This window comes from Rhinoraja longicauda, chromosome 28 (genome assembly GCF_053455715.1).
Source record: "Rhinoraja longicauda isolate Sanriku21f chromosome 28, sRhiLon1.1, whole genome shotgun sequence".
NCBI classification, from domain to species: Eukaryota; Metazoa; Chordata; class Chondrichthyes; order Rajiformes; family Arhynchobatidae; genus Rhinoraja; species Rhinoraja longicauda.
In genome coordinates this window covers 1,980,090-2,005,858 of record NC_135980.1, presented here as the reverse complement: position 1 = coordinate 2,005,858, position 25,769 = coordinate 1,980,090, and the positions used below count along the sequence as shown (strand labels likewise).

The 25,769-nt window shown below is 45.4% G+C and overlaps 1 protein-coding gene across 1 annotated transcript in view; it reads right to left on the bottom strand.

Moving 5' to 3' along the window:
* Nucleotides 1-25,569, bottom strand: part of LOC144607033 (nuclear receptor ROR-beta-like) — a 71,909-nt gene extending 46,340 nt beyond the window's left edge. Inside the window, exon 1 of the mRNA XM_078423591.1 lies at nucleotides 25,422-25,569. Within this exon, the coding sequence (XP_078279717.1) occupies nucleotides 25,422-25,428 (7 nt within the window). The 5' untranslated portion in view covers nucleotides 25,429-25,569. The remainder of the gene's footprint in view (nucleotides 1-25,421) is intronic.
* Between the last annotated feature and the right edge of the window lie 200 nt (nucleotides 25,570-25,769).

Here is a 25,769-nt window from a genome sequence, read left to right as displayed (position 1 = left end):
GTATTTAAGAGAGCAACCACAGTTCTGGAAAAAGGTCTTGTGGACAGATGAGATGAATATTAACTTATATCAGAGTGATGGCAAGAGCAAAGTATGGAGGAGAGAAGGAACTGCCCAAGATCCAAAGCATACCACCACATCTGTGAAACACGGTGGTGGGGGTGTTATAGCTTGGGCATGTATGGCTGCTGAAGGTACTGGCTCACTTACCTTCATTGCTGATGGTAGTAGCATAATGAATTCTGAAGTGTATAGACACATCCTATCTGCTCAAGTTCAAACAAATGTCTCAAAACACATTAGCCGACAGTTCATTCTACAGCAAGACAATGATCCCAAACATACTGCTAAAGCAACAAAGGAGTTTTTCAAAGCTAAAAAATGGTCAATTCTTCAGTGGCCAAGTCAATCACCCGATCTGAACCCAATTGAGCATGCCTTTTATATACTGAAGAGAAAACTGAAGGGGACTAGACCCCAAAACAAGCATAAGCTAAAGATGACTGCAATACAGGCCTGGCAGAGCATCACCAGAGAAGACACCCAGCAACTGGTGATGTCCATGAATCGCAGACTTCAAGCAGTCATTGCATGCAAAGGATATGCAACAAAATACTAAACATGACTACTTTCATTTACATGACATTGCTGTGTCCCAAACATTATGGTGCCCTGTAATGGGGGGACTACGTATAAACACTGCTGTAATTTCCACATGGTGAAACCAAAATGTATAAAAGTGGCCTTTATTAAAATCTGACAATGTGCACTTTAACCACGTGATTTTTTTCCATTACAAATCTCAAATTGTGGAGTACAGAGGCAAATAAATAAATGATGGGTCTTGGTCCCAAACCTTATGGAGGGCACTGAGTAGGGCAGGGTGGAGAAAACAGAAGTAGGAAGTAGGCACAGATGCTGGAATCTGGAGCAGAGCTAAAAATTGCTGGAGGAACTCAGCGGCCCAGGTAGTATCTGAGGAAGGAGTGGACAGGCAACCTTTCTTCACATTCAGGAAGGGTCTTGGCCCTAAATGTCGCCTGTTTATTGCCTCCTGCATGATGCTGCTTGACCCTCCTAGTTCCTCCAGCACTTTTGCGTTTTGCTCAAGGGCACTGTTTATTTTTAATTTCAGAGATACAGAATGGAACAGGCCCTTCAGCCCACTGAGTCTGCGCCCACCACGATCACCTCTACACTAGTTCCATGTTTTCCCACTTTCGAATCCTACACACTGGGGACAATTTACAGAGGCCAATCGAGCTACAAATCTGCACGTCCTTGAAATGTGGGAGGAAACTGGAATCCCCGGAGAAAACTCACGCGGTCACAGAGAAAACGTGCAAACTCCAGACAGACAGCACCTGTAGTCAGGATCGAACCTGGGTCTCTGGCGCTGCAAGGCAGCAACTCTACCGCTGCGCAACTTTGCCACCCAAACGGAAGCCATTATAAGCATTATTTTGACATATAGGTTTGTGGGCTAATTGGCTTGGTATAAATGTAAATTGCCCCTAAGGTTTGTAGGTTAGTGTTATCGTGCGGGGATCGCTTCTTCCTCTGTCGTATGTCTTTTAGACCTGCAGCTCCGTTGAGGCGAGCCAGGCCAACGTGTCATCGTCCAGGTCAATCAGACCTCGTTCACCATTCAGTGGCGGGTATTTGGGGCAACTGGTGACTATGTGCTCCACTGTCTGTGTTGGGTCCCCACACTCGCAGAAGGCACTGTCCACGAGACCCCACCTCTTCATTGCTACTCCATAGCATCCGATGCCTGTCTTCAAGCGATTGAGGGTTATCCACTGCTTTCGGGGCAGGTTCTGGCCAGGGACGTCCATGGGTTCACCGATGTAGCGGTGTAGCCTAGATGGTTCCGCTGACTTCCACTGGTCTCTCCATCTCATCTTGACCCAGGTGGCCTTGGAAGTGTCGACCGGTGTTGTACAGAGCAACTCGTGGGCTTGCATGGCAAAGGGGCGCCATGACTTGAGGCGCACATGTCGTGGTGTCTCTGTGACGATCTGATGGAGAAGGTGGAAATCACTGGTCTGTGCCTTTCGAGAAAGGGCCAGCGTGGCTGCTTCTTGTCTGATGTTGGCCAGGGCGATGCCGGCAAGGACGGCAATTGGTTTACTGGAGTAGCACGTAGGCATCCGGAGACAGTCCGTAGGGCGCTTTTGAGGGCAGCATCCAGCTTCTTAGCGTGAGGGCTACGGCACCAGACCGGGGCGCAATACTCGACAGCTGAGAACACCAGGGCCACTGCATGCGCGCAGTGTCTTCGTCGTGCTTCCCCATGTGGTGCCGGCTAGGCGGCGTATCAGCGCGGCACGGGCGCTTATCTTTACCTTGGCACCTTCCAGGTGTTGTTTGAATGACAGCGCTCTGTCGAGCTTCACTCTGCGGTACGTGGGGACGGGCTGGGGCTGTAACCGGGCGTTATCCACCATGACACTCGTATCGCGAGTCGCTTCCCTGTTGTTAAGATGGAACATTGAGGATAGTGTCTTACCGTGCTGAGCCTAAGACACCAGTTGCTCAAATATGAAGACAAGATGTTCATGTCTTCAGAGAGGCCCTCTTCTGCTGCTTCCCTGAATGGCTTACTGAGTAGAATGGCCAGGTCATCAGCATAGCCATACTTCTTTGACTGGGTTGCAGGCAGGTGCAGCACAGAGCTGGCGCCGTTCTGGAGTTTCCTCACACTGCTGCATTGGCCATTGCTGGTGTGTAGCCGGAAGCTGCGGTTGCTCAACATCTCCATGTTGAAGCTCACCATGTGCTTGTCTGGGATGGTTTCCAGAAGCTTCATATGTAGTCCACGTAGCCAGACAGTATCGTATGCAGCTGTGAGGTCCAAGAAGACAGTGCCAGCCTTCTCCCCTGCCTGGAAGCTGTCCTCTATGTCCTGGCACAGGAGTGTCACCTGGTCCGCTGTTGACCTACCGCTTCGGAAACCAGCCTGTTCTCTGGGTTGAGACGCGTCTGAAGGAGACGTTCCAGGAGCTTGTAAGGGACACACAGCAGTGAGATGGGTCGGTATCCCTTGGGGTCATCGATGGGCTTGTTTGGCTTGTCCGGCATCGCTGGTCGGCACTGACTCAGTGGGCCGAAGGGCCTGTTTCCGTGCTGTATCTCTAAACCAAACTAAACTGGTCAGAAGAAGGATCCCAACTCAAAACGTCACCCATCCTTTTTCTCCAGAGACGCTGTCTGACCCGATGAGTTACTCCAGTACTTTGTGTCTAACTGAATATCTTGTAATATCTTGCCAACTGTGAGCAAAACAGAGTGCATGTTACAGCTTCACAAACTACAAGAACTAGAAAGGCTGGTTGTCCAACATTGCAGAACTCAGTCAACTCCTGAGGGCTCCAACACGAGTAATTGTTGGATCGATCTCATGTCGGGCCCTTACACAAGTCCCACAATAGAACGTGTGGAAAAGAACTGCAGATGCTGGTTTAAATCGAAGGTAGCCACAAAATGCTGGAGTAACTCAACGGGACAGGCAGTATCTTTGGAGGGAAGGAATGGGTGACGTTTCGGGTCGAGACCCTTCTTCAGACTGATGTCAGAGGAGTTGGCGGGACAGAGATAGAATGTTGTCTGAGACAGTAAGACTGGTGGGAGAACTGGGAAAGGGGATGGGATGGAGAGAGAGGGATGGCAAGGGTTATTTGAAGTTAGAGAAGTCAATGTTCATACCGCTGGTATCCCTCTATCCCCTACTCCCAATTGCTTGGTCTACACCGCATCTGCACCCAGGATGAGGTTTTCCATACCAAGTCATCAGTCCTCAGTCTTTAGGGAACAGGGGTTCCCCTCTTCCATTATAGATGAGGCTCTCACTAGGGTCTCCTCGATATCCCACAGCTCTGCTTTTGCTCCCCCTCCCCCATTCGTAACAAGGACAGAGTCCCCCTTGTCCTCACCTTCCACCCCATCAGCCATCGTCTACAGCATAGAATCCTCCAACATTGTCGCCATCTCCAGCGGGATCCCACTACTGGCCACATCTTCCCATCTCCACCCCTTTCTGCTTTCCACAGAGACCGTTCCCTCCGCAACTCCCTGGTCAAATCGTCCCTTCCCACCCAAACCACCCCCTCCCAACGTACTTTCCCCTGCAACTGCAGGAGATGCAACACCTGTCCCTTTACCTCCCCCTTCGACTCCATCCAAGGACCCAAACAGTCTTTCCAGGTGAGGCAGAGGTTCACTTGAACCTCCTCCAACCTCATCTACTGCATCCGCTGTTCCAGATGTCAACTTCTCTGCAGCGGCGAGACCAAGCGCAGGCTCGGCGATCGTTTCGCTCAACACCTCTGCTCAGTCCGCCTTAAACAATCTGATCTCCCAGTGGCTCAGCACTTCAACTCCCCCCCATTCCCAATCTGACCTTTCTGTCCTGGGCCTCCTCCATTGTCAGAGTGAGGCCCAGCGCAAATTGGAGGAACATCATCTCATATTTCACTTGGGCAGCTTATACTCCAGTGGTTTGAACATTGACTTCTCTAACTTCAAATAGCCCTTGCTTTCCCTCTCTCTCCATCCCCTCCCCATTCCTAGTTCTCCCACTAGTCTTACTGTCTCCGACTACATTCTATCTCTGTACCGCCCTCTCCCCTGACATCAGTCTGAAGGGACTCGACCCAAAAAGTCACCCATTCCTTCTCTCCAGAGATGCAGCCTGTCCCACAATAGAACAGTCAAATGGAGATTTAAAGTGGCAGGTGGCTTGAAGCCACTGAAGACATGACACAGGCACCCTGCAGTGTGGTTGCCTAATACACAAGAAGAACATGGAATTGCAGTAATCTCAGTTGGAACAATGACAGGTGAATTGGTGCTTTACCTGTAAGGGGTGTGGGGGCAGCACGGTGGTGCAGCGGTAGAGTTGCTGCCTTCCAGCACCAGACACACGGGTTCCACCAGAGTACGGGAGCTGTCTGTGTGGAGTTTGCACGTTCTTATCATGACCGCGTTGGTTTTCTCTGGGTGCTCCGGTTTCCTCCCATATTCCAAAGACGTACAGGTTTTTAGGTTAATTGGCCTCTGTAAAATTCTCCCTGGTGTGCAGGATAATGTCTATGTACGGGGTAATCGCTGGTCGGCGCGGAATAGGTGGGCTGAAGGGCCTGCTTTCGCTCTGTATCTCTGAAGTCTAAAGAGTGTAGAGGTCATTGGCTGGTGGAAAGAGGGAAAAGTACCAGTGTTGCACCTCTTGCGTTTGTAAATGGGGAGGGAACCATGAGGGGTGGGTGGTGGTGGAGATGGTTGAGTGGACCACGGAATCGCAGAGGGGACAATCCCTTTATAATGCCAAATAAACAGAGGAAGGAATACATGTCATGTGGTCACATCGTACTGAAATATGGAGATTGATCCACTCCATACGGAGGGAACAGTGGTGGTTAGTCTTGCCTTGACTTTATAGAAACATAGAAAATAGGTGCAGGAGTAGGCCATTCAGACCTTTGAGCCAGCAACGCCATTCAGCATGATCATGGCTGATCATCCTGAAATCAGTACCCCATTCCTGGTTTCGCTCCATATCCCTTGATTCTGTTAACCCCAAGAGCTATATCTAACTCTCTCTTGAAATTATTGTCTCTCTTGAAAACATAGTTTCAACCCTCTTGAAAATAGTGTAGAATGTCGTTCTGAGGTCGAGGGGAGACGTGATAGAAGTACACAAAATGACGAGGGGCATCAATAGGCTAGATTCTTGATTAGGATGGGTGTCAGGGGTTAGGGAGATAAGGAAAGAGGATGGGGTTGAGAGTGAAAGATGGTTGAATGGCAGAGTAGACTCGATGGGCCGAATGGCCTAGTTCTGCTTCTGTAACTCATGAGCAGTCAAAACCTTTTATCCAAGGTGGGAATGTCAAATACTAGAGGGCATAGCTATAAGATGAGAGGGGTAAAGCTTAAAAAGACACGCGCAGGGCAAGTTGGGCGTTTCGTGCCTGAAATGCACTGCCAGGGTGGTAGAAGCAGATACGAAAGTGGGCTTTAAGAGCTTTAAGGTAGGCACACGGATATGCAGGGAATGGAGGGATATAGATCAGGTGCAGGCAGAGGAGGTTAGATCATCTTGGCATCCTGTTTATCACAGACATTGTGGGGCGAAGGGCCTGTTCTTATGCTGTACCTTCCTGTGTTCTACGCCCTTGCAGATATCATTCGCAGTATATTTTAGTGGGTCAGTTATTCCCTTGGTTGTGTGGGAAAGTTTCCGCCTTAATTTGCACCTATTAAACAGCTTGCGATTTTAAAAATATTGTTACTTTGTCTTCTGGTCAGGGAGAGGATTAGGTCCAACCACCAATCTTAAGGTTTATTTTCTGGCAAGGAGGGAAGGGAAATCCCTTAGTTGTTCCATCTCGCTCAAACTCATAACTCCAGGCCAGTGCTCTGCTTTTCATTCAGTCTATATTTAAACCCTTTGTTCAAAATGGTCCCTACTCTATGTATAAGAATATAACTGCAGATGCTGGTACAAATCGATTTATTCACAAAATGCTAGAGTAACTCAGCAGGTCAGGCAGCATCTCGGGAGAGAAGGAATGGGTGACGTTTCGGGTCGAGACCCTTCTTCAGACTGATGTCAGGGGGGCGGGACAAAGGAAGGATATAGGTCGAGACAGGAAGATAGAGGGAGATCTGGGAAGGAGGAGGGGAAGGGAGGGACAGAGGAACTATCTAAAGTTGGAGAAGTCGATGTTCATACCACTGGGCTGCAAACTGCCCAGGCGAAATATGAGGTGCTGTTCCTCCAATTTCCAGTGGGCCTCACTATGGCACTGGAGGAGGCCCATGACAGAAAGGTCAGACTGGGAATGGGAGGGGGGGTTGAAGTGCTCGGCCACCGGGAGATCAGTTTGGTTAATGCGGACCGAGCACAGGTGTTCAGCGAAGTGATCACCGAGCCTGCGCTTGGTTTCGCCGATGTAAATGAGTTGATATCTAGAGCAGCGGATGCAATAGGTTGGAGGAGGTGCAGGTGAACCTTTGTCTCACCTGGAAAGACTGTTCGGGTCCTTGGATGGAGATGAGGGGGGAGGTAAAGGGACAGGTGTTGCATCTCGTGCGGTTGCAGGGGAAAGTGCCCGGGGTTGGGGTGGTTTGGGTAGGAATGGACGAGTGGACCAGGGAGTTACGGAGGGAACGGTCTCTGCGGAACGCAGAGAGGGGAGGGGATGGGAAGATATGGCCAGTGGTGGGATCCCGTTGTAGGTGACGGAAATGTTGGCGGATGATATGTTGGATCCGCTGGCTGGTGGGGTGGAAGCTGAGAACGAGGGGGATTCTGTCCTTGTTGCGAGTGGGGGGAGGGGGAGCAAGAGCGGAGCTGCGGGATGTAGAAGAGACCCTAGTGAGAGCCTCATCTATAATGGAGGAGGGGAAGCCCCGTTTCATGAAGAACGAGGACATCTCGGAAGCCCTAGTGTGAAGCACCTCATCCCGGGCGCAGATGTGGCGTAGACGGAGGAATTGGGAGTAGGGGATAGACTTTTTGCAGGGGACCGGGTGGGAAGAAGTGTAGTCCAGATAGCTGTGCGAGTCAGTGGGTTTATAGTAAATGTCCGTCACTAGTCTGTCTCCTGTGATGGAGATGGTGAGGTCCAGAAACGGGAGGGAGATGTCGGAGATAGTCCAGGTATATTTATGGGCAGGATGGAAATTGGAGGTGAAGTGTATGAAGTCAGTGAGTTCTGCATGGATGCAAGCGGTAGCACCAATGCAGTCGTCGATGTAGCGGAGGTAGAGTTCGGGGATGGGGCCAGTGTACGTCTGGAACAGGGATTGTTCGACGTACCCGACAAAGCGTAGCTAGGGCCCATGCGAGTGCCCATAGCTACGCCTCTGGTTTGGAGGAAGTGGGAGGAGTCAAAGGAGAAGTTGTTGAGGGTAAGAACCAGCTCTGCTAGGCGGAGGAGAGTGTTGGTCGATGGGGATTGGCTGGTTCTACGGTCGAGGTTCCCTACTCTAGTTTGTACCCATCTGGCTCTTATTTCACCTGTGAAATGTTTTAGAATAAGGTGTTAGTTTATAGTTTAGTTTTGAGATACAGGCAAAATCAGGCCCTTCGGCCCACCGAGTCCATGCCCTAACCCTAACCAACGATTACCCCCATACACACTAGTTCTATCCCAACACACTGGGGACAATTTACAGAAGCCAATCATGCTGGTACAAGAAAGAATTTCATTGTCCCGTTTTTGGTACATATGACAATTAAACACTAGACAAGGTTCCTCTGCCAAGTAGGATTAGGGATGTGCAAGCTGGTTCAGGAACTTGATTTTTTTTTAGATTTAGAGATACAGCGCAGAAACAGGCCGTTCGGCCCACCGGGTCCGCGCCGCCCAGCGATCCCCGCACACTAACATTATCCTACACCCACTGGGGACAATTTTTACATTTGCCCAGTCAATTAACCTACATACCTGTACGTCTTTGGAGTGTGGGAGGAAACCGAAGATCTCGGAGAAAACCCACGCAGGTCACGGGGAGAACGTACAAACTCCGTACAGACAGCACCTGTAGTCAGGATCGAACCCGAGTCTTCGGCGCTGCATGGCAGCAACTCTACCGCTGCGCCGCCGTGATCGTTTTTAGGTTGGAGATACAGTGCTTTCAGCCACTAAGTCCACGTTGACCAGCGATTACCCGTACGCTAGTTCTACCCTACACACCCGAGGACAATATACAGATTCAATTAACCTGCAAACCGGCACAGCTTTTGCTGAGGGAGGAAACAGGAGCATCAGGAGAAAACGCATATGGTCACAGAGAGAACGTTCAAACTCAGTACAGACAGCAGGTTCGAGCCCGGGTCTTTGGCACTGCAAGGCAGCAACTCTACCAGTTGCGTCACGGTGCTGCCCCACTTTTACGTTATATAAAAGTCGCCTTATATAATCATAACATCATTCTAAACAGGTTTTCCATCCCCAAGGGAATGAAACCAAATATATTCTTACTGCATTCTCATGGTTGCTAGTACTCTTTCTGAAAACAGAATGGTTGATTAATTGTTCGAGTAAAGTTATTTACCTAGATTTCTTGGTGCTAAAAAATGACACTTCCTTTACTAGTTGATATCCGGAGTGTCTGCTGGTGTCAGCCTCGCTGTGGGAGGCTCACATTCCCACGTTGGTAGGCTAAAACTTGACCAGTTGATCATTTATAGCACCTCATATTCCATTTTGGAGGCTTACATCCAGAGTTATGAATATTGATTTCTCTCATTTCAAGTAACCCTTGCATTTCCTCTCTCTCCCCATCCCTCACCCACCTGGTCCTCCTAGTCCTAGTCCTCCTGCCAGTTCCACTGTTCGCATCCATATATCCCATCATTATCACCTCTTCCACAGCCAACAATAGACCATTGTGGGCTCCACCTTTCCTTGGCCATCGGTGCCAGCTTTGATTGTTCTGAACCTTTCATTACCTCGAATTTCCCCCCGACTCTCAGTCTGAAGAAGGGATTTCAACCCAAATTATCACCTATTCCTTCTCTCCAGAGATGCTGCCTGACCCGCTGAGTTACTCCAGCATTTTGTGCCTATCTCTAAAAATTAACTTTGTTAGAGCATTCAGTGACATAACAAATCTCGAGGAAAGTAGAGGCACTGGTGTGCGTGTCTTCTTCCTGATATATATCTACACGAGCTCCGGTCATTATATCTAAAAAACAGAACTTCAAATGTCACAAACAAATAATGATCCTTTTCATTGTCCTGCATTATTCCGTGCTAATAACATCCTTCAACAACACAACGTAATGGCTCCTTTGGAAATACATTTCCCTGAGAATGTGCACATATTATTTGTAGCCTTTTAATTGAAGACAAGGTTTGCCTCAGGCATTCTGCATCTACAGCCTCTGTCGAATACCAGCGCCTTAATGAAGGAAGCTAAATCCTGATTGTTTTGTCGCAAGATTTGAACTGAACACGTGTTAATGCATCTTGTAACACGTGTTGAACTGATGCATCGTGTTAATGAATCTTGTAACAGATAGAGAGACCGTCTATCCAATTGAGCTACTGAAGTCAAAACAACTTGCATCAAGTGTTAAAACAAAATCCAGCGACCAAAATATTGTTGATGTACAAGATTTATTGAAGGTAGACACAAAATGCTGGAGTAACTCAGCGGGACAGGCAGCATCTCTGGAGAGAAGGAATAGGTGATCTTTCGGGTCGAGACCCTTCTTCAGGCTGATTTATTGAAGCATTCCTTTGTGCAGGGAGTCAACTTTTAAGTGTTTGTGTTATGTCACAAACCTCAGAGTCAGATTATTATATCAGCAATGTTGCCATTGCCCTGGGTGTCTACGTTGTATCACGCAAGTTCTTTTGTCTTCAAGAGATTTAGTTTCAAAGCCTTTATTCTCCCCACATTCCCCGACTTTCTACACCAGGGGCAGTTTACAGAGCCCAACCGACCAACAAACCCATCTATTATAGTCACAACTTGCTAGAGTCACTCAGCGGGACAGGCAGCATCTCTGGGTAGAAGGAATGGGTGACGTTTCGGGTCGAGACCCTTCTTCAGACTGAAGACCCATCTATTTCTAGGAAGTTGGAGGAAACTGGAGCGTTCTTGGGAAATCCATGCAGTCACATGGAGAACACCACAGGCAGCACTGGAGGTCAAGATTGAATCTGTATCACTGGAGTTGTGAGCTGGCAGCTCAACCAGTGTGCTGTTAACCGACGGGGAGGGGGCCAATGCAGGAACGAGGCAGGTGGAATGCTGGAAGTCAGTGAGGAAGTCAAAGAAAGGAGGTTTTGTAGGCAGGAGAGGGACGTGGGTTTGGGTGCCAAGGGCGATACACCAGCCTGGGGCGTACCTGGATCTGGAACCGCTCCAGTACATCGAGCGGTTGGACCGGCCATTTTGCAAACTGCGTCAAAATACGGCTGCTCGTGCACGTGTGAGCTGTGCAAAAAGAATTTCACTCTGCAGTGCATACGTGACAATAAAGCACCCTTGAACCATTAACCTTTGTCTCGGCATGCAAAACAAATAATGCTGCATGCATCTAAACTGACAACAGGCCCAATCCATCAGAAACAATGAGCAGAAAGTAGTCAATATTCTATGTCATAGAATCAGGCAGCATGGAAACAGGCCCTTCAGCCCAACTTACCCACTCAGACCAACATGTCCTATCTAGACTAGTCCCACCTGCCTATGTTTGACCCCTATCCCTCAATACCTATCCTATCCATATACCTGTCTAATTGTTTCTTAAGTGTTGCAATAGTCCCTGCCTCAACTACATCCTCTGGCAGATCATTCCATACACCCACCACCATTTGAGTGAAAAAGTTACCCCTCAAAATCAAATTAAATCTTTCCTCCTTCACTTTAAACCCATGTTCTCTGGTTCTCGATTCCCCTACTCTGGGTAAGAGACTGTGCGTCTACCTGATATATTCCTCTCATGATTTTATACACCTTTATCATCCTCCTGCCCTCGTCATCCTCCTGCACTCGAAAGAATAGAGTCCCAACCTACAACCTCTCCCAGTAGCTCAGACCCTCGAGTCCTGGCAACATCCTCGTAAATCTGCTCCGTACCCTTTCCAACTTGAACTGAACACAATACTCTAAATACGGCCTCACCAACGTATTATATAACTGCAACATGACCTCCCAACTTCTATACTCAATACTCTGACTTGATGAAGGCCAATGGTCCAAAAGCCTTTTTGACCACCCTGTGACACCACCTTCAAGGAACCATGCACCTGCACTCCTAGTTCTCTCTGCTCTACAACACTCCCCAGAGCCCCGCCATTCACTGTTTAGATCCTGCCCATTAAAGTCACTAGACTTTCCAAAACGCAACACCTCACATCTCTCTATATTAAATTCCATCAACCATTCCTCAGCCCGCCTGGCCAACCGATCAAGATCCTGCTGCAATTCTTGACATCCATCTTCACTATCTGCAAAACCATCCTATTTTGTATGTTGCTAGATGTCAGTCACTAGTCTGTCTCCTGTGATGGAGATGGTGGGGTCCTATTTTGTATCATCTGTTCTCTACGTCAGATAGCAGTTTGTGAAAGGAAAAACTAGGAGTCCGTATAATGGTTGTGCCGTTTCATTGCAACATTTCATTGTTGGCTTGGTGTTGAAGTTTACGGGTACCTCCCCCAGAGAATCAAGTACATCAACCTTTGTTCTATTTTAATTATAAACCCTTGGGTTGAACAATTTTCCATGCCAGTGCTGAGAACAGCAATCTGAAACTGTCGCAGACAGCACCCGCAAACCAAAGAGATAAGTAGCTGATTGGCATGGAGAGAGACGAGAACTACTTGGCGTGCACAGAAACCGCACACAGCCTTTTCAAGGTTGAGTGGCAAAGGAAGTAAATAACTCTTCAAAATGTCAAGCTGACTGTTTTGCTTCTTATTATGGCCACAAGAAGAAACAGTTCCTGCAGCCGCACACTTCTACGGCACTTCACACTTCTACGGCACCTCACTTGCTGCAAGCAGACAATGACTCCTACTTCTTTGTACTTTCTCTTGAAAGCAGTTGAAGTTTGTAACAAGGGACAGGAGTAGACACAAAAAGCTGGAGTAACTCAGCAGGTCAGACAACATCTCTGGAGAAAAGGAATAGGTGACGTTTCGGATCGAGACCCTTCAGTTTCAGTTTAATTTATTGCCATGTGTATCGAGGTACAGTGAAAAGCTTTTGTTACATGCTAATCAGTCAACAGAAAGACAATATATGGTTACAATCGATCCATATACAGCCCAGTTTAAAACAAAATGACACGAAACGTCTGGAGTAACTTGGCGGGTCAGGCAGCATCTCTGGAGGATGTGGACAGGTGATGTTTTGGGTCAGGAACCTTCTTCAGACATTGTTCTTCAGAGATGATGCCTGACCCAGCGTTAACCCCAGTATTGCGCATCTTTTCTCTGCAGTTCACTCTTCACAAGGTCCGAAGGAGGGTTCTGCTTCGACGTCTCCGATCCCTTTTTCTCCAAATTTGCTGCCTGACCCGCTGAGTTACTCCGAACAAAAATGAAAAGGAAGTAATCAAAATAGGCTCAATAATGACAAAAACCAGCCCAGTCGTGCTGACGGCAAAAATCTTCAACTAGGCAATCGTCAACTCAAGATAGACACAAAAAGCTGGAGTAACTCAGCAGGTCAGACAACATCTCTGGAGAAAAGGAATAGGTGACGTTTCGGATCGAGACCCTTCAGTTTCAGTTTAATTTATTGCCATGTGTATCGAGGTACAGTGAAAAGCTTTTGTTACATGCGAATCAGTCAACAGAAAGACAATCTATGGTTACAATCGATCCATATACAGTGTAAAGCCTTCAGTCTTAAGACGTCACTCAATATTTGTTTGGATGAAGATGGGTGTTAGGGTGTGACAAATCAGGGAGTTGCCAAGGTTGCACAGATATAACGAGTGACAAAGTGGAAGCACGCTTTAATCCTGCAGTCCATTGTAAAAACTTTAGCAGGAGGATTAATGATGGTCATTAATCATGAGCCACGCAGTTTGCGTTGTGCACACTAGGTGGCGGTAAATACCAATTCTGGATAAGCGGGAAACGACCGTAATGATAGAAGAAGCAAGAGCAGCAAAATGTGAAAAAGGGTCTCGACCCGAAACATCACCTTTCCATGTTCTCCAATGCTGTCTGACCCCGCTGAGTTACTCCAGCACTTTGTATTTAAAAAAAAAATAGCAGATGCAATCTGCTCTCACTTCTCCTCAGCCTCCTCACTTAGAACAACATTACACAAGCAACAGATTACTTTTTCTTTCACCAAATGAAAACTCAAATCTGCTCTGAAGGGGGGGGGGGGGGGGGGGGGGGGAAAGAGGCAAAGGGCCTATTGCGAAGCAACATTTTATCAGGACCAGCAACATTAAAAATGAGATTAACCACACATCCATGGAAGACAGCAAGTGAAAACAATATCCGAATTTTGGTTCCGTAGTTTTTGTTTATCGATATTTCAACTGGGCCTCTAATATACCAGTTAAAATACCTGTAACTTCCGAATCACACCACCCAATGTTCCAAAGAAGTAGAATGCAAGGACAGAAAAAATATAACTACATTATAACAGAATATCAGGGGAAATAGTCAAATATGTCTAGAAGCCTTTCAACAGTTCAGTAAACTTGTCATTTTGCATTAAGTAACCATAAGCAAAACCAAAATGAAACGGTTCAGTGCATTCTACTTCTTTGGAACATTGGGTGGTGTGATTTATCAGGACCAGCAACATTAAAAATGAGATTAACCACACATCCATGGAAGACATTCCGTGCCATCCAAACTTTAAACAGTGGTTATATTTGGCCAAGATTCGACCAGTAAGGTGTTTTGTCATCAAGTACCTGCAGTTTGGAAATTTCGCATTTGCGCAAGTGTTGTGGACCTTACAACACTCTGCAACTTAAAACTAACTTGTATTTATTTCATTCTAACTTCTCACAGTGGGCCTGCTTTAGAGTTGCTGCCTTACAGTACTAGAGACCCCAGTTTGATTCTGGCCTCGGGTGCTATCTGCAGAGTTTGTATGTTCTCCTTGTGACCATGAGGGTTTTCTTCGGGTGCTCCGATTTCCTCCCACATTCCAAACACGTGCAGGTTTGTAAGTTAGTTAGCCTCTGCAAATTGTCCCTAGTGTGTAGGATAAAGCTAGTACATGGGTGATCGATTATCATTGTGGACTCGGTGGGCCGAAGGGCATGTTTCGATGCGACATCTCTAAACTAAATGATAATGGAATTCTGCTAGCTGAAATTTATCGTCATTGAGTCATACAGCACAGAAACAGGCCCTTTGGCCCAACTTGCCCAATCTGACCAAGAAACCTCATCTACATTAATCCCACCTGGTGTCCCAAACCAACTATGCTGCCATTCAGTGCAATATTCCAGAATGGCCATGCTTTTGTTCCGTAACCCAAGGTGAGTGAAGTAGATGCCATTAGAAAAGACAGCTTCTAGACAACAGTAAATTCACCAAACTCTTCAGATAGATGAGTTTGTGTAGAGTGATTTATTTAAGAGAGAGATTCTTCTTGAGCCATCACACTTTTAATTAGGGATACAGCATGGAAACCGGCCCTTCGGCCCACACTGTGTCCACACCAGCCATTGATCACCAGGTCGCTCCAGTTCTAATGTTATCTCACTTTCTCACTCCTACACACGAGGGGCAATTAACAGAGGCCAATTAACCTATAATAGTGCACATCTTGGGGATGTGGGATGAAACCAGAGTACCCAGAGGAAAGCCACGTGGTCAAAGTGAGAACGTGCCAAGGCCACATAAACAGCACTCGAGGTCAGGATCGAACCCGGATCTTTGGCACTGGGAGGCAGCAGTTCTATCAGCTGCACCACTGTGCTGCATTTATCTTTTACTTGCCATTCTCAACAAGTTATTTGTGCTTTCCAGTAAATTAAAGCAAAGTTATTTATAGTAGTAAAGAAAAACATGCACCTCACATTCTTATTATTTTTTGGAAGGTGGATTAAATAGGTTGGGGGGGGGGATGAGATTTCTGAAAACAGTTTACTGAAATACTTGACCAAAATACAAAGTGCTGGAGTAACTCAGCAGGTCAGGCAGCATCAGTAGAGGAAATGGATAGGTGACGTTTCGGGTCAGGACCACTGCGATTCCTCAAAGATGAACCCGCAGTGTGAAGAAACCTCCATTGTAACCTGTCTACTCTACAATCCACAAGATTCACAGATTTCTGTAACACTTCTACTGGGTGCAAGTGAATCAGTATCTTGTTGCAACATCTTCCATTGGTGCCATTTGAAAGTTACGACAGATTTTCACAACAGATCTTGATGTGCAGTTTGAATGGGCCGATGAATGGTAAATTAAATTTTAGTGAGATAATGCAGTGTTGTACTGTTATGGGCGGTATGAGCATTACATCTAATCACAGAGGACAGGCGAAATATTGTGAATAAAGACACGATGGCTCAGCGGCAGAGTTGCTGCCCTACAGCGCCAGAGACCCAGGTTCGATCCTGTCTACGGGTGCTGTCTGTATGGAGTTTGTACATTCTCACTGCGACTGCATGGGTTTTCTCCCACGCTCCAAAGACATACAGATTTGTAGGCTAATTGGCCTCCGTAAAGATTGTAAATTGTCCCTAGTGTGTAGGATAGTGTTAATGTACGGGGATCGCTGGTCAGCGTTGACTCGGTGTGCCGAAAGATGTGTTTCCGAGCTGTATTTCTAAACTAAAGGAAACAAGTCTCTGTGTCATATTGCATAACTCTGAGGGTCACGCCCTGTTATGCAGTAGCTAAAGAAAATAAAGTTTGGTCTGTACTTGTACATAAAAAACCCTTTCAATGAGCAAGGTAGAAATTTGGCCGGTGGGGAGAGCAAAATGGGATGACACTGTATTATACAATCAATTGTAGAGTTAAACAGTATACATACTGCTTCTACAAATTGCTTGCAGCAATAATACCCATTTACACCATTGCCCACAGTGTTTACTGATCCACTGCCTACACTTGGGGTCTCTGCACATAGTTAATGATTGTAAGGTTTTGGGGATGGTTCAGAGGACCTTAACTTTCATGTTCAGTTTTAAACACCTCAGCAACATAGATTACAAGATTGACCTTTTGCATTCAAGCAACATTAAGAACTTTGGCATTTAACAGGTTTAGTTTAGAGATGCAACATGGAAACAGGCCCTTCGGCCCACCGAATCCACGACGCCCATCGATCGGCCACTCACAGGTCGTTCTATGCTATCCCACTTTCTCATCCACTCCATACACATAAGGGGCAATTTACAGAGGCCAATTAACGTACAGGTACACTAGCTCTATGTCCCACTTTCACCTCCTGCACACTAGGAGCAATTTACAGAGGCCAATTAGTCTATAAACCTGCACGTCTTAGTGATGTTGGAGGAAACCAGAGGATCTTGAGGAAACCCATGGTCAGAGGGAGAACGTGCAAACTCCACAAAGATTTTTTAAATTGTTGTCCCACCTCCCAGGAGACTTGGTGCCTCGTAACCAGTGGGGATGACATTGTGATAATACGGCCGGCACAGGTAGCTGGGGCAAGCTGGCCTACCCTCGTCGTACTTTCACGAGGGGCAAGATTTGGCTTCGGTGGGTTTGCACGATTTAATTGAAAATGTTTGCTGGTCACCGAGAGATGGGGAAAACAAGGAACTGCAGGTGCTGGTTCACAAAAAAAAAGACACAAAGTGCTGGAGTAACTCAGCGGGTCAGGCAGCATCTCTGGAGAACATGGACAGGCGACATTTTGGATCAGTACTCTTCTTCAGCCTGATTATGGGGCGGGGGCAGAAAAGAGTTCAGAAAGCTGGAAGAGAGGAGGGGAAGGACAAAACATGGCAGGTAATAGGCCCAAACAGGTGAGGCGGGTGTTAGGCAAATAGTTGGACAAAGGCCAAAAATGAAAAGACAGGTGTGAGACAAAAGGATTGAGGAGTTGCAAGTTGTGAAGCTAGAGGAAGGGTTGTAGGTGGAAGGGGAGGGGAGAGATAGGTGTGAGCCTAGGTGGGGCCAAGGGGAGAGGGGAAAGGCATAGGAGGTTATAGAGGGTAGATGGTTATAGAGTTACCTAAAATTAGAGAATTCAATGTTGTTCTAGAGATGCTCAACTAGCCCCAGGCTTAGGTTCATTATTGTCATGTGTACTGAGGTACAGTAGAAAACTTTGTTTTGCATGCTATCCAATATAATACTATAAAAGATACAATCAGGTCAAACTCAAGTACAATAGGCGAAGCAAAGGGGAGGAAGGTACCAAGGGGGAATTGACACACCAAAAATATCCAGTGTAGCAGCCAGCTGATAAAAGTTATGAAGAAAGATCTCAACCCGAAACATCATCCATTGCTTTTCTCCAGAGGTGCTGTCTGACCCGCTAAGAGTTACTCCAGCTTTTTGTGTTATTAAGTTCTTGGTAACCCAGCCTTAATGGATATCTTTAGGAATACAATGTTGGTTCTTGCCACCCAAAACAAACCAAATAAACGAGAGATTTTAAAGCAGTACTTGGATAAACAAAGTTTGGAAAAAATATTTGGGCAGAATCTGATTTTAATGATTATAAATTTGGCTGCTGTGATCTTGGAAAGTTAGGATGCGTTCTAATTAAAGTAGTGAAATTCTGAGGAGAAAGATTCCTGATGCCTCACAGAACCAGACAACAGGCTTCTACCCCAACCTAGGGTGCCGCCTGTGTGGAGTTTACATGTTCTCCCTTTGGGTTTCGTCCGGGTGCTCCGGTTTCCTCCCAGTTCCCTCAAAGACTTGCGGGTTTGCAGGTTAATCGCCTCTGTATATTGCCCCGAGCGGACAGGGAGTGGATGGGAAAGTGGAATAAAAATAGAACTAGTGTGAACAGGTGATCGATGGTCAGCATAGACTTGGCCCAAAGGGCCAGTTTCCATCCTGTAAGGAGTGTAAAATACATTTTTCACTGTGACTGTCAAACTTTAAAGATGTTTTATCCAAAGATATATTTTGACAAACGTGTTTTAATAGAGAGGAGTTTCATTAGTTATTAAAGTGTACTTAAATCTTCAAAGGTAAGATGTTGTAGAGATATAATGAACAACTGCGTGGATAAGATTGTTGGCACCTAATTTACTTTTTTTTATTCCAAAGATACTTCTACCTGCATATTATGGAAAATTGTACATTATGTTAGCTATAAAAAATTGCCAATTGAGCAAATGCATTGAGAACATATGTATCGATTCAAGAAACTCTAAACATTCATAAATTAAAAGAATCTTTGGTTATCTTTTTAATACAACTCAGATTAATATGCTTCAAATAATAATACATGTGGAATTAAAGTTAGATTCACTTTGTAACACATATCAAGATGATAAAATCCCTCAGAGATTTTTCAAAACAAATATTTTCTCGTTAATATGTAGGAAGGAACTGCAAATGTTGGTTTAAAATCAAAGATAGACACAAAAAGCAGGAGTAAAGCAGCAGGTCAGACAACATCTCTGGAAAAAAGGGAATAGGTGACATTTCGGATAGACCCTTATTCAGACTGCGCATCAGGGGAAAGGGAAACGAGCGATATAGACGGTGATATAGAACAAATGAATGAAAGATATGCAAAAAAGTGACAATGATAAAGAAAACAGGCTATTGTTAGCTGTGGGCTAGGTGAAAAAGAGTTACAGACAATGAGACTCAACAAGACGACTTTGAAGCTAGTACAACAAGTTGGATGGGGGATATGTTATTGTTAATGTGTACTAATATAATACACAAAACATAATTCTAGGATTGGCGAAAGAAACACAGTGGTCTAATGTTGAATTAGTAGCTTGAAACAGAATAAGAAATCACCACATTAAAAACTCTAAGCATTGCTGGTGATCCGATTGAGGCAAACCAAATGAAACATTACATGCATTCACTGGCACGATGCTTCCAGTTTTAGCTTGGTTTCAATTGCACTTTAGTCACCGTAGTATAAGAAAATAACTGCAGATGCTGGTACAAATCGATTTATTCACAAAATGCTGGAGTAACTCAGCAGGTCAGGCAGCATCTCGGGAGAGAAGGAATGGTTGACGTTTTGGGTCAAGACCCTTCTTCAGTCTGAAGAAGGGTCTCGACCCGAAACGTCACCCATTCCTTCTCTCCCGAGATGCTGCCTGACCTGCTGAGTTACTCCAGCATTTTCGGAATAAAGCACTTTAGTCACCAATTGATTAAAAATTGAGCAAAGTTTTGAAGGCTGAATGAAATAGAAAACTTTTATTGAGTTCATTCCTCTGGAAAGATGTCGTATCCTTTAAAAAAAACTAATGACATTCCTTTGCGATAAAGTAAGTTTGTCAAAGTATATATCTGGATAAAACTCTGCTAGAAATTGATAACTGATACTTTAGTCTGCCTGAGTGGAGATGGAGAAAGGACCTACCATTCGGCCAGAAGGTACTGTGCTGAAAGAGATGACACTCTTTTTATATTTAAAAAATTGGGGCTGCATTTCACGATTCAGATTCAGGAGGAGTGAAGAGGAGTCTTGTTCTGTTCTGCAGATTTCTAAAGACATCTTTCAGGTGGTACTGTATTAATCTCTTCCCCATCAGGCATTACAAATATATGTTCTGCATCATTCTAAGATGTTCCCCAGGCTTATCAAAAGGGGATAGCAATTCCCAAGGAAAAAGAGCTTGCAAGATTCCAGATTCAACTTGAAATCTTTAATCTCTGGAGAACATGGACACGTGACGCTTCGGGTCAGGACCCTTCTTCAGAACCAGCCCGAAATGTCACGTCCATTGAGGGCGTGCAGCGTAGGTTTACTAGGTTAATTCCCGGAATGGCGGGACCGTTGTATGTTGAAAGACTGGAGCGACTAGGCTTGTATACACTGGAATTTAGAAGGATGAGAGGGGATCTTATTGAAACATATAAGATTATTAAGGGGTTGGACACGTTATAGGCAGGAAACATGTTCTCAATGTTGGGGGAGTCCAGAACCAGGGGCCAGTTTAAGAATAAGGGGTGGGCCATTTAGAACGGAGATGAGGAAAAACTTTTTCAGTGGTAAATCTGTGGAATTCTCTGCCTCAGAAGGCAGTGGAGGCCAATTCTCTGAATGCTTTCAAGAGAGAGCTAGATAGAGCTCTTAAGGATAGCGGAGTCAGGGGGTATGGGGAGAAGGCAGGAACGGGGTACTGATTGAGAATGATCAGCCATGATCACATTGAATGGTGGTGCTGGCTCAAATGGGCCGAATGGCCTACTCCTGCACCTATTGTCTATTCTCCAGACACTGCCTGATCTGATAAGTTACTACAGCACTGTGTGCCTTTTTTTAAACTGGCATCTGCACTTCCTTGTGTCTGAAACCTTTAATCACCTCTTGTATCCTGTACACAAGTGAAATTATTTGGAAAAAAGGACAGCATTTCACTTTATAACAAGCTTCACATGGGAACAAACATCAAGCGTATTATAATATTTTTGCAAATGTCTATTATGAACGACGCCATTCTTTTATTCTTTTCGTTACATAAGGCAAAAATACCAATCAGAATCAAAGCCTCGGGTTTATTTAACAATGGTTCAAAGAATGATCAAAACATACTTGGTTCTGGTCAGATAAAGCCCTAAGCCAAACCTCATTCAGTAGAAAGGGCAAACTGTCAAGACTACGCAAAACCATGTTTTTCTACTGAGGGAGCTCTTACGAGCATCTTTACAACAACAAGCTGCATTTTCACATCTCCAGCTTCTATTTAACAGTTAGTGAATGCGACAGAAGCCAACTCCTTATCCAAGTCATATATAAAAAGTGGAAATAACAAATGGGAGAACAGAACTCCCATGAGAGATCTTGAATAAGATCTGTATTAGAGATAAATAGATCTCTATTTAAATCTATTTAAAGTCTGTAAAAAGTCAAACTATCGGATTCCTCACTTGTTAACAATCAATTCAAAATCATTCAAATAGTTCAGGGAATTTACATTAATTTGTAATTTGTTGGATTTCCTCAAGAAAAAAATATCAAAGATAAAGGAACAGTAAAGTCCCAGAGTGTGAATGCTAGCACACTATACTTACAGCATTTTGAAAGGGAACATTTTTTTAAAAATTCAAATGCTGTCATATTCAGTATCCGAAAACTAATTTAGCTGTTGTAGGATGATGGAAATTGAATAAAATTATTCAGGCTGTTAAAAGACCAAAAATGCTAAAAATGGAAATGTGCAGCACATCATCACGATGGAATCTATCTAATGATAAATATCCCTGCACTAATTTTACCAGTAAGACATTAACCTTGGCGGGGCTCGAACTGTATAGTTATATAACGGCTGAAAGGAACACACCATTTTCCTTTTAGCCAACTATTACTTCACCTTCGTATAACACCTGCCAACTCAAATGTAAGGCATTGACCCCTTTCCCCCTCAAATCCATGGGTTTTGCCAGCGAGCCATCATCTACTCTACAATAGAGCAAAACTGAAGAGCAAATCATAAAATGGGAATAGATGGGGTGAATGCAGCGAATCTTTTACCCAGTGTACGGGAATCAAGAACCAGAGGATATAGGTTGAAAGTAAGGGGGGGGGGGGGGGGGGGGAGAAGAAGATTTAATAGGAACCCGAGATACAACTTTTTCACTCAGTGTGTGGTGGGCATATGGAACAAGCTGCCAGAGGAGGTGGTTGAGGCAGGAACTATAACAGCATTTAAAAGACACTTAGGAGAGGAAAGGTTTAGAGGGATAAGGAATAAATATATAGGCAGACATTTTCGTTGGAGTGGATGAGTTGAGCCTCCACGCCATGTGTTTCCAAGCTATATGACTAAACCTTTAGGGTCAAAGACACATGCAGAACGGAAACAGGCTCTTCGGCCCTTTGAGTCCATGTTGACCATCAATGACTCATTTACACTGATCTTACATTAACCTCAAAAAGCAACTTCTCCATTCTAAAATTTAATGTATTTCACACAGTACGTAACTGCTATTATTTAATTAGGGACCATGTACAATGGAGTTAGCTTTTTGAGATATAGTACAGGCATAGATAGGGTGAATGCACAGACTCTTTTACCCAGAGTAGGGGAATCAAGAACCAGACGACATAGGTTTATGGCAAGAGGGGCAAGATTTAATAGGAACCCAGGGGGCACCTTTGTCAGTCAGAGGTGGTGGGTATGTGGAATGAAATGCGGGAGGAGGCAGTTGAGGCAGGTACTATAACAGCATTTAAAAAATATTCGGACAGGTACCTGGATGGGAAAGGTTTAGAGGGATAAGGGTCAAAGCAGGCAAGTGGGACTAGCTTCGAAGGTCAGCATGGACATGTTGGGCCAAAGGGCCTGTTTATGAGCTCTACGACTATATTAACGGAGAGAATAAATTGGATGAGTGGGTCTTAGGTTACAAGATGTTCTTGGGGATAAAGGAATTGGTGATTTTAGTGAAAAATCCAAATACAAGGAGCAGAAAATGACTGTCAATTACAGTAATAGCACGGACTTCGGAATAAACTGGCATGCGCTTTGGTTTCTCTGTTCTCGGGTGACATGAAGGGTCTTGCAATGATTCAAGGTTTGCATACGAGAAGGAAGCGGTGGAAAGTCTTAGCGCGTTGAAGAAATTTAATAGGCCCATCTTTTCACTGAACGTACCAAGGAACAAATCCAGACGCAATACAATAGTCCAACGGAAACTATGATTTTTAAAAAAATTTACAAAAGCATAAATTTAATTAAAAAAGCATAAACATTCCTAGTGTTCACATTCTTTATATATTTGTAACCACCATGAAATAGAAAATACTTTAGACATGTATTTTCCTCAGAGAAAAAGTGTCTTCATCTATTTACTGTTTTGAATAAAACAGGGAATAAAAATGGAACATTTAAACTTCAGAATTATCTCAAGGTAATTTAATGCCTATAATCCCAGAATTCCAGTCACAGTAAACCTTCTGTAATATTTAGATTTTATTCACGCCAATCGCACAACAGATACAGTCGTCGACGCCAACAAAGCTTCATCTGCTTCCCCTTCAAAGGATCTACAGATCTTTCCACTAAATCAGCAACTATCCAGTATTCTGTCTGTTATGGTGTAACGGGAAAATGATCTGAACTATATCACCGACGATCATTCATAACAACAGAGGGTTCCCAGCAACTGACTAGTCACCATGATATTGTTCTATCAATAGTCTATCCCTCCATTTTACACCCTAACTCAAAAGCTTAAAATTTTACACCGTATGACACAATTTTACTCCATTTTACATCCGAACTCTTTAAACTTCAAATTATGCACGATGTGACACAGAAACCTAAATTGTGTAGAAGTTAGACAGTTCCCAAATGTATTTTTCAAAATGCACACACATTTACTACTGAATGTAACAAATGTGAGATTTTGTTGACTGAAAGCACTTGGTTAAGGCAACCAAGTTAACAATTCCAGTTTCCACACTTGCAGATTTTTTAATGAGATTTTCAAATTTTAAAATACAGACCAATTTTAAAAAATAAATTGAAAAAGCTACATTCAGCTGCAGCAATAAAACTTAGCTAATCTTATGCATGGTGTGATCAGCATACAGAACCTAAATATATTGTGGAATACTTTCCTCCCCTGAATGTGGACAAGGGTAAGAAGATGGACTATCAGGATAATTCCATACCTGGCGACTTTTCTTGTTGGACTTTTAAAAAATAATTTAAAAGCCAAGGACAATGTCCTTTGCAGAACGACACGTTCAATGCAATTCATAATAAATAATTGGGCACATTTGGAGAGTGCAAACTCCTTGAACCTTGATCCTGTTAAAGAGGGGCAGTCGGCTTTATTTTGCAGCTGACGGTGGACGCATTGAGCACAGTGCATGGATGCATGTTGCCTCCGTGGGCATGGATGCATGTTGAGCACAGTGCATGGATGCATGTTGCCTCCGTGGGCATGGATGCATGTTGAGCACAGTGCATGGATGCATGTTGAGCACAGTGCATGGATGCATGTTGCCGCCGTGGGCATGGATGCATGTTGAGCACAGTGCATGGATGCATGTTGAGCACAGTGCATGGATGCATGTTGAGCACAGTGCATGGATGCATGTTGCCTCCGTTTGTCCTGATGCTACACTGTTATTCAGTGCACACATGGACTGAGATGCACAGAAGCACTCGGCCGCCCCCGCGTCCCCTCCTCCGGATTTATCCCTTCTGACAGATCTAGGTCACTGGGACGCTCTCCGCTCCGACAGTCTGGCGCTGCCGGCCGACTACACCGCAATCGTCGCTTTAAATAAAAGTTCCTGCAGTTTGCAAATGATCCAAACAAAAAGTTGCAGGGCGCAGATTTCTAAACGACAACTTTGCACGGACCATTCCTCCTCCCTGCTTTGGGCTGACAGCTGAAACCCCGCATACAAGGGAATCCAAACAAAATGCAAGCAACGACGGCAACCCCCGATCCCTTTCCAGTGCAATGAGCAACAGAGAATTATGAACATGGACACTAAACACACACAGCGGCTGGGCTGTCGGGGAAGTGGTATTGGGGCAAGCGAGGTGCAAAGTGGCAAAGGATGAGTTCGCAGCTTGCACCGGAGCCTGGAATAGTAGGAAGTAAACCTAGCAAGCTTCAAACCCATCTGCGAAGCTAAACTAAAGTTAGGGAGTCTGCATTCATTTAAAAATAAAAGATATCAGAGACATTGCATTGGACCCGATGCCCCTCTACTTGGGAGCATAAACTGCAGCAGATAACAGGTGCCAAAACACGCAATGTTAAATAACAAAACATTGCATTCGTGCTTTTCCACGAGCGTTGACTTACCTCTCATGGTGGCAGCTTGCAAGGTGCTCTCATGCACCCAGGTGAGGAGGGGAGGTGAGGTGAGGAGCAGGAGGGGGAGCTCGGTGCTCCGCGGCTGCACACAGTCGCGCGACTGCCCAGTACTCGCGCTGCCGCCTCCTACCTACCCGCAACTCCACCAACTGTCAGCGGCAGCGCGCGGCATGTGCCGCCCACGTCACGTGACGCTGCGAGACGCGACGCCCGGCCCCCAGCCCCGCCCCCTCCATCCGCTGCTGCCGACGCCCAGCCCTGCCCCCTGGCCCCGCCCCCACTGTGCCGGCGCCCAGCCCTGGCCCCGCTCCCTCCCTCTCTCTGGGTGCGCACCCG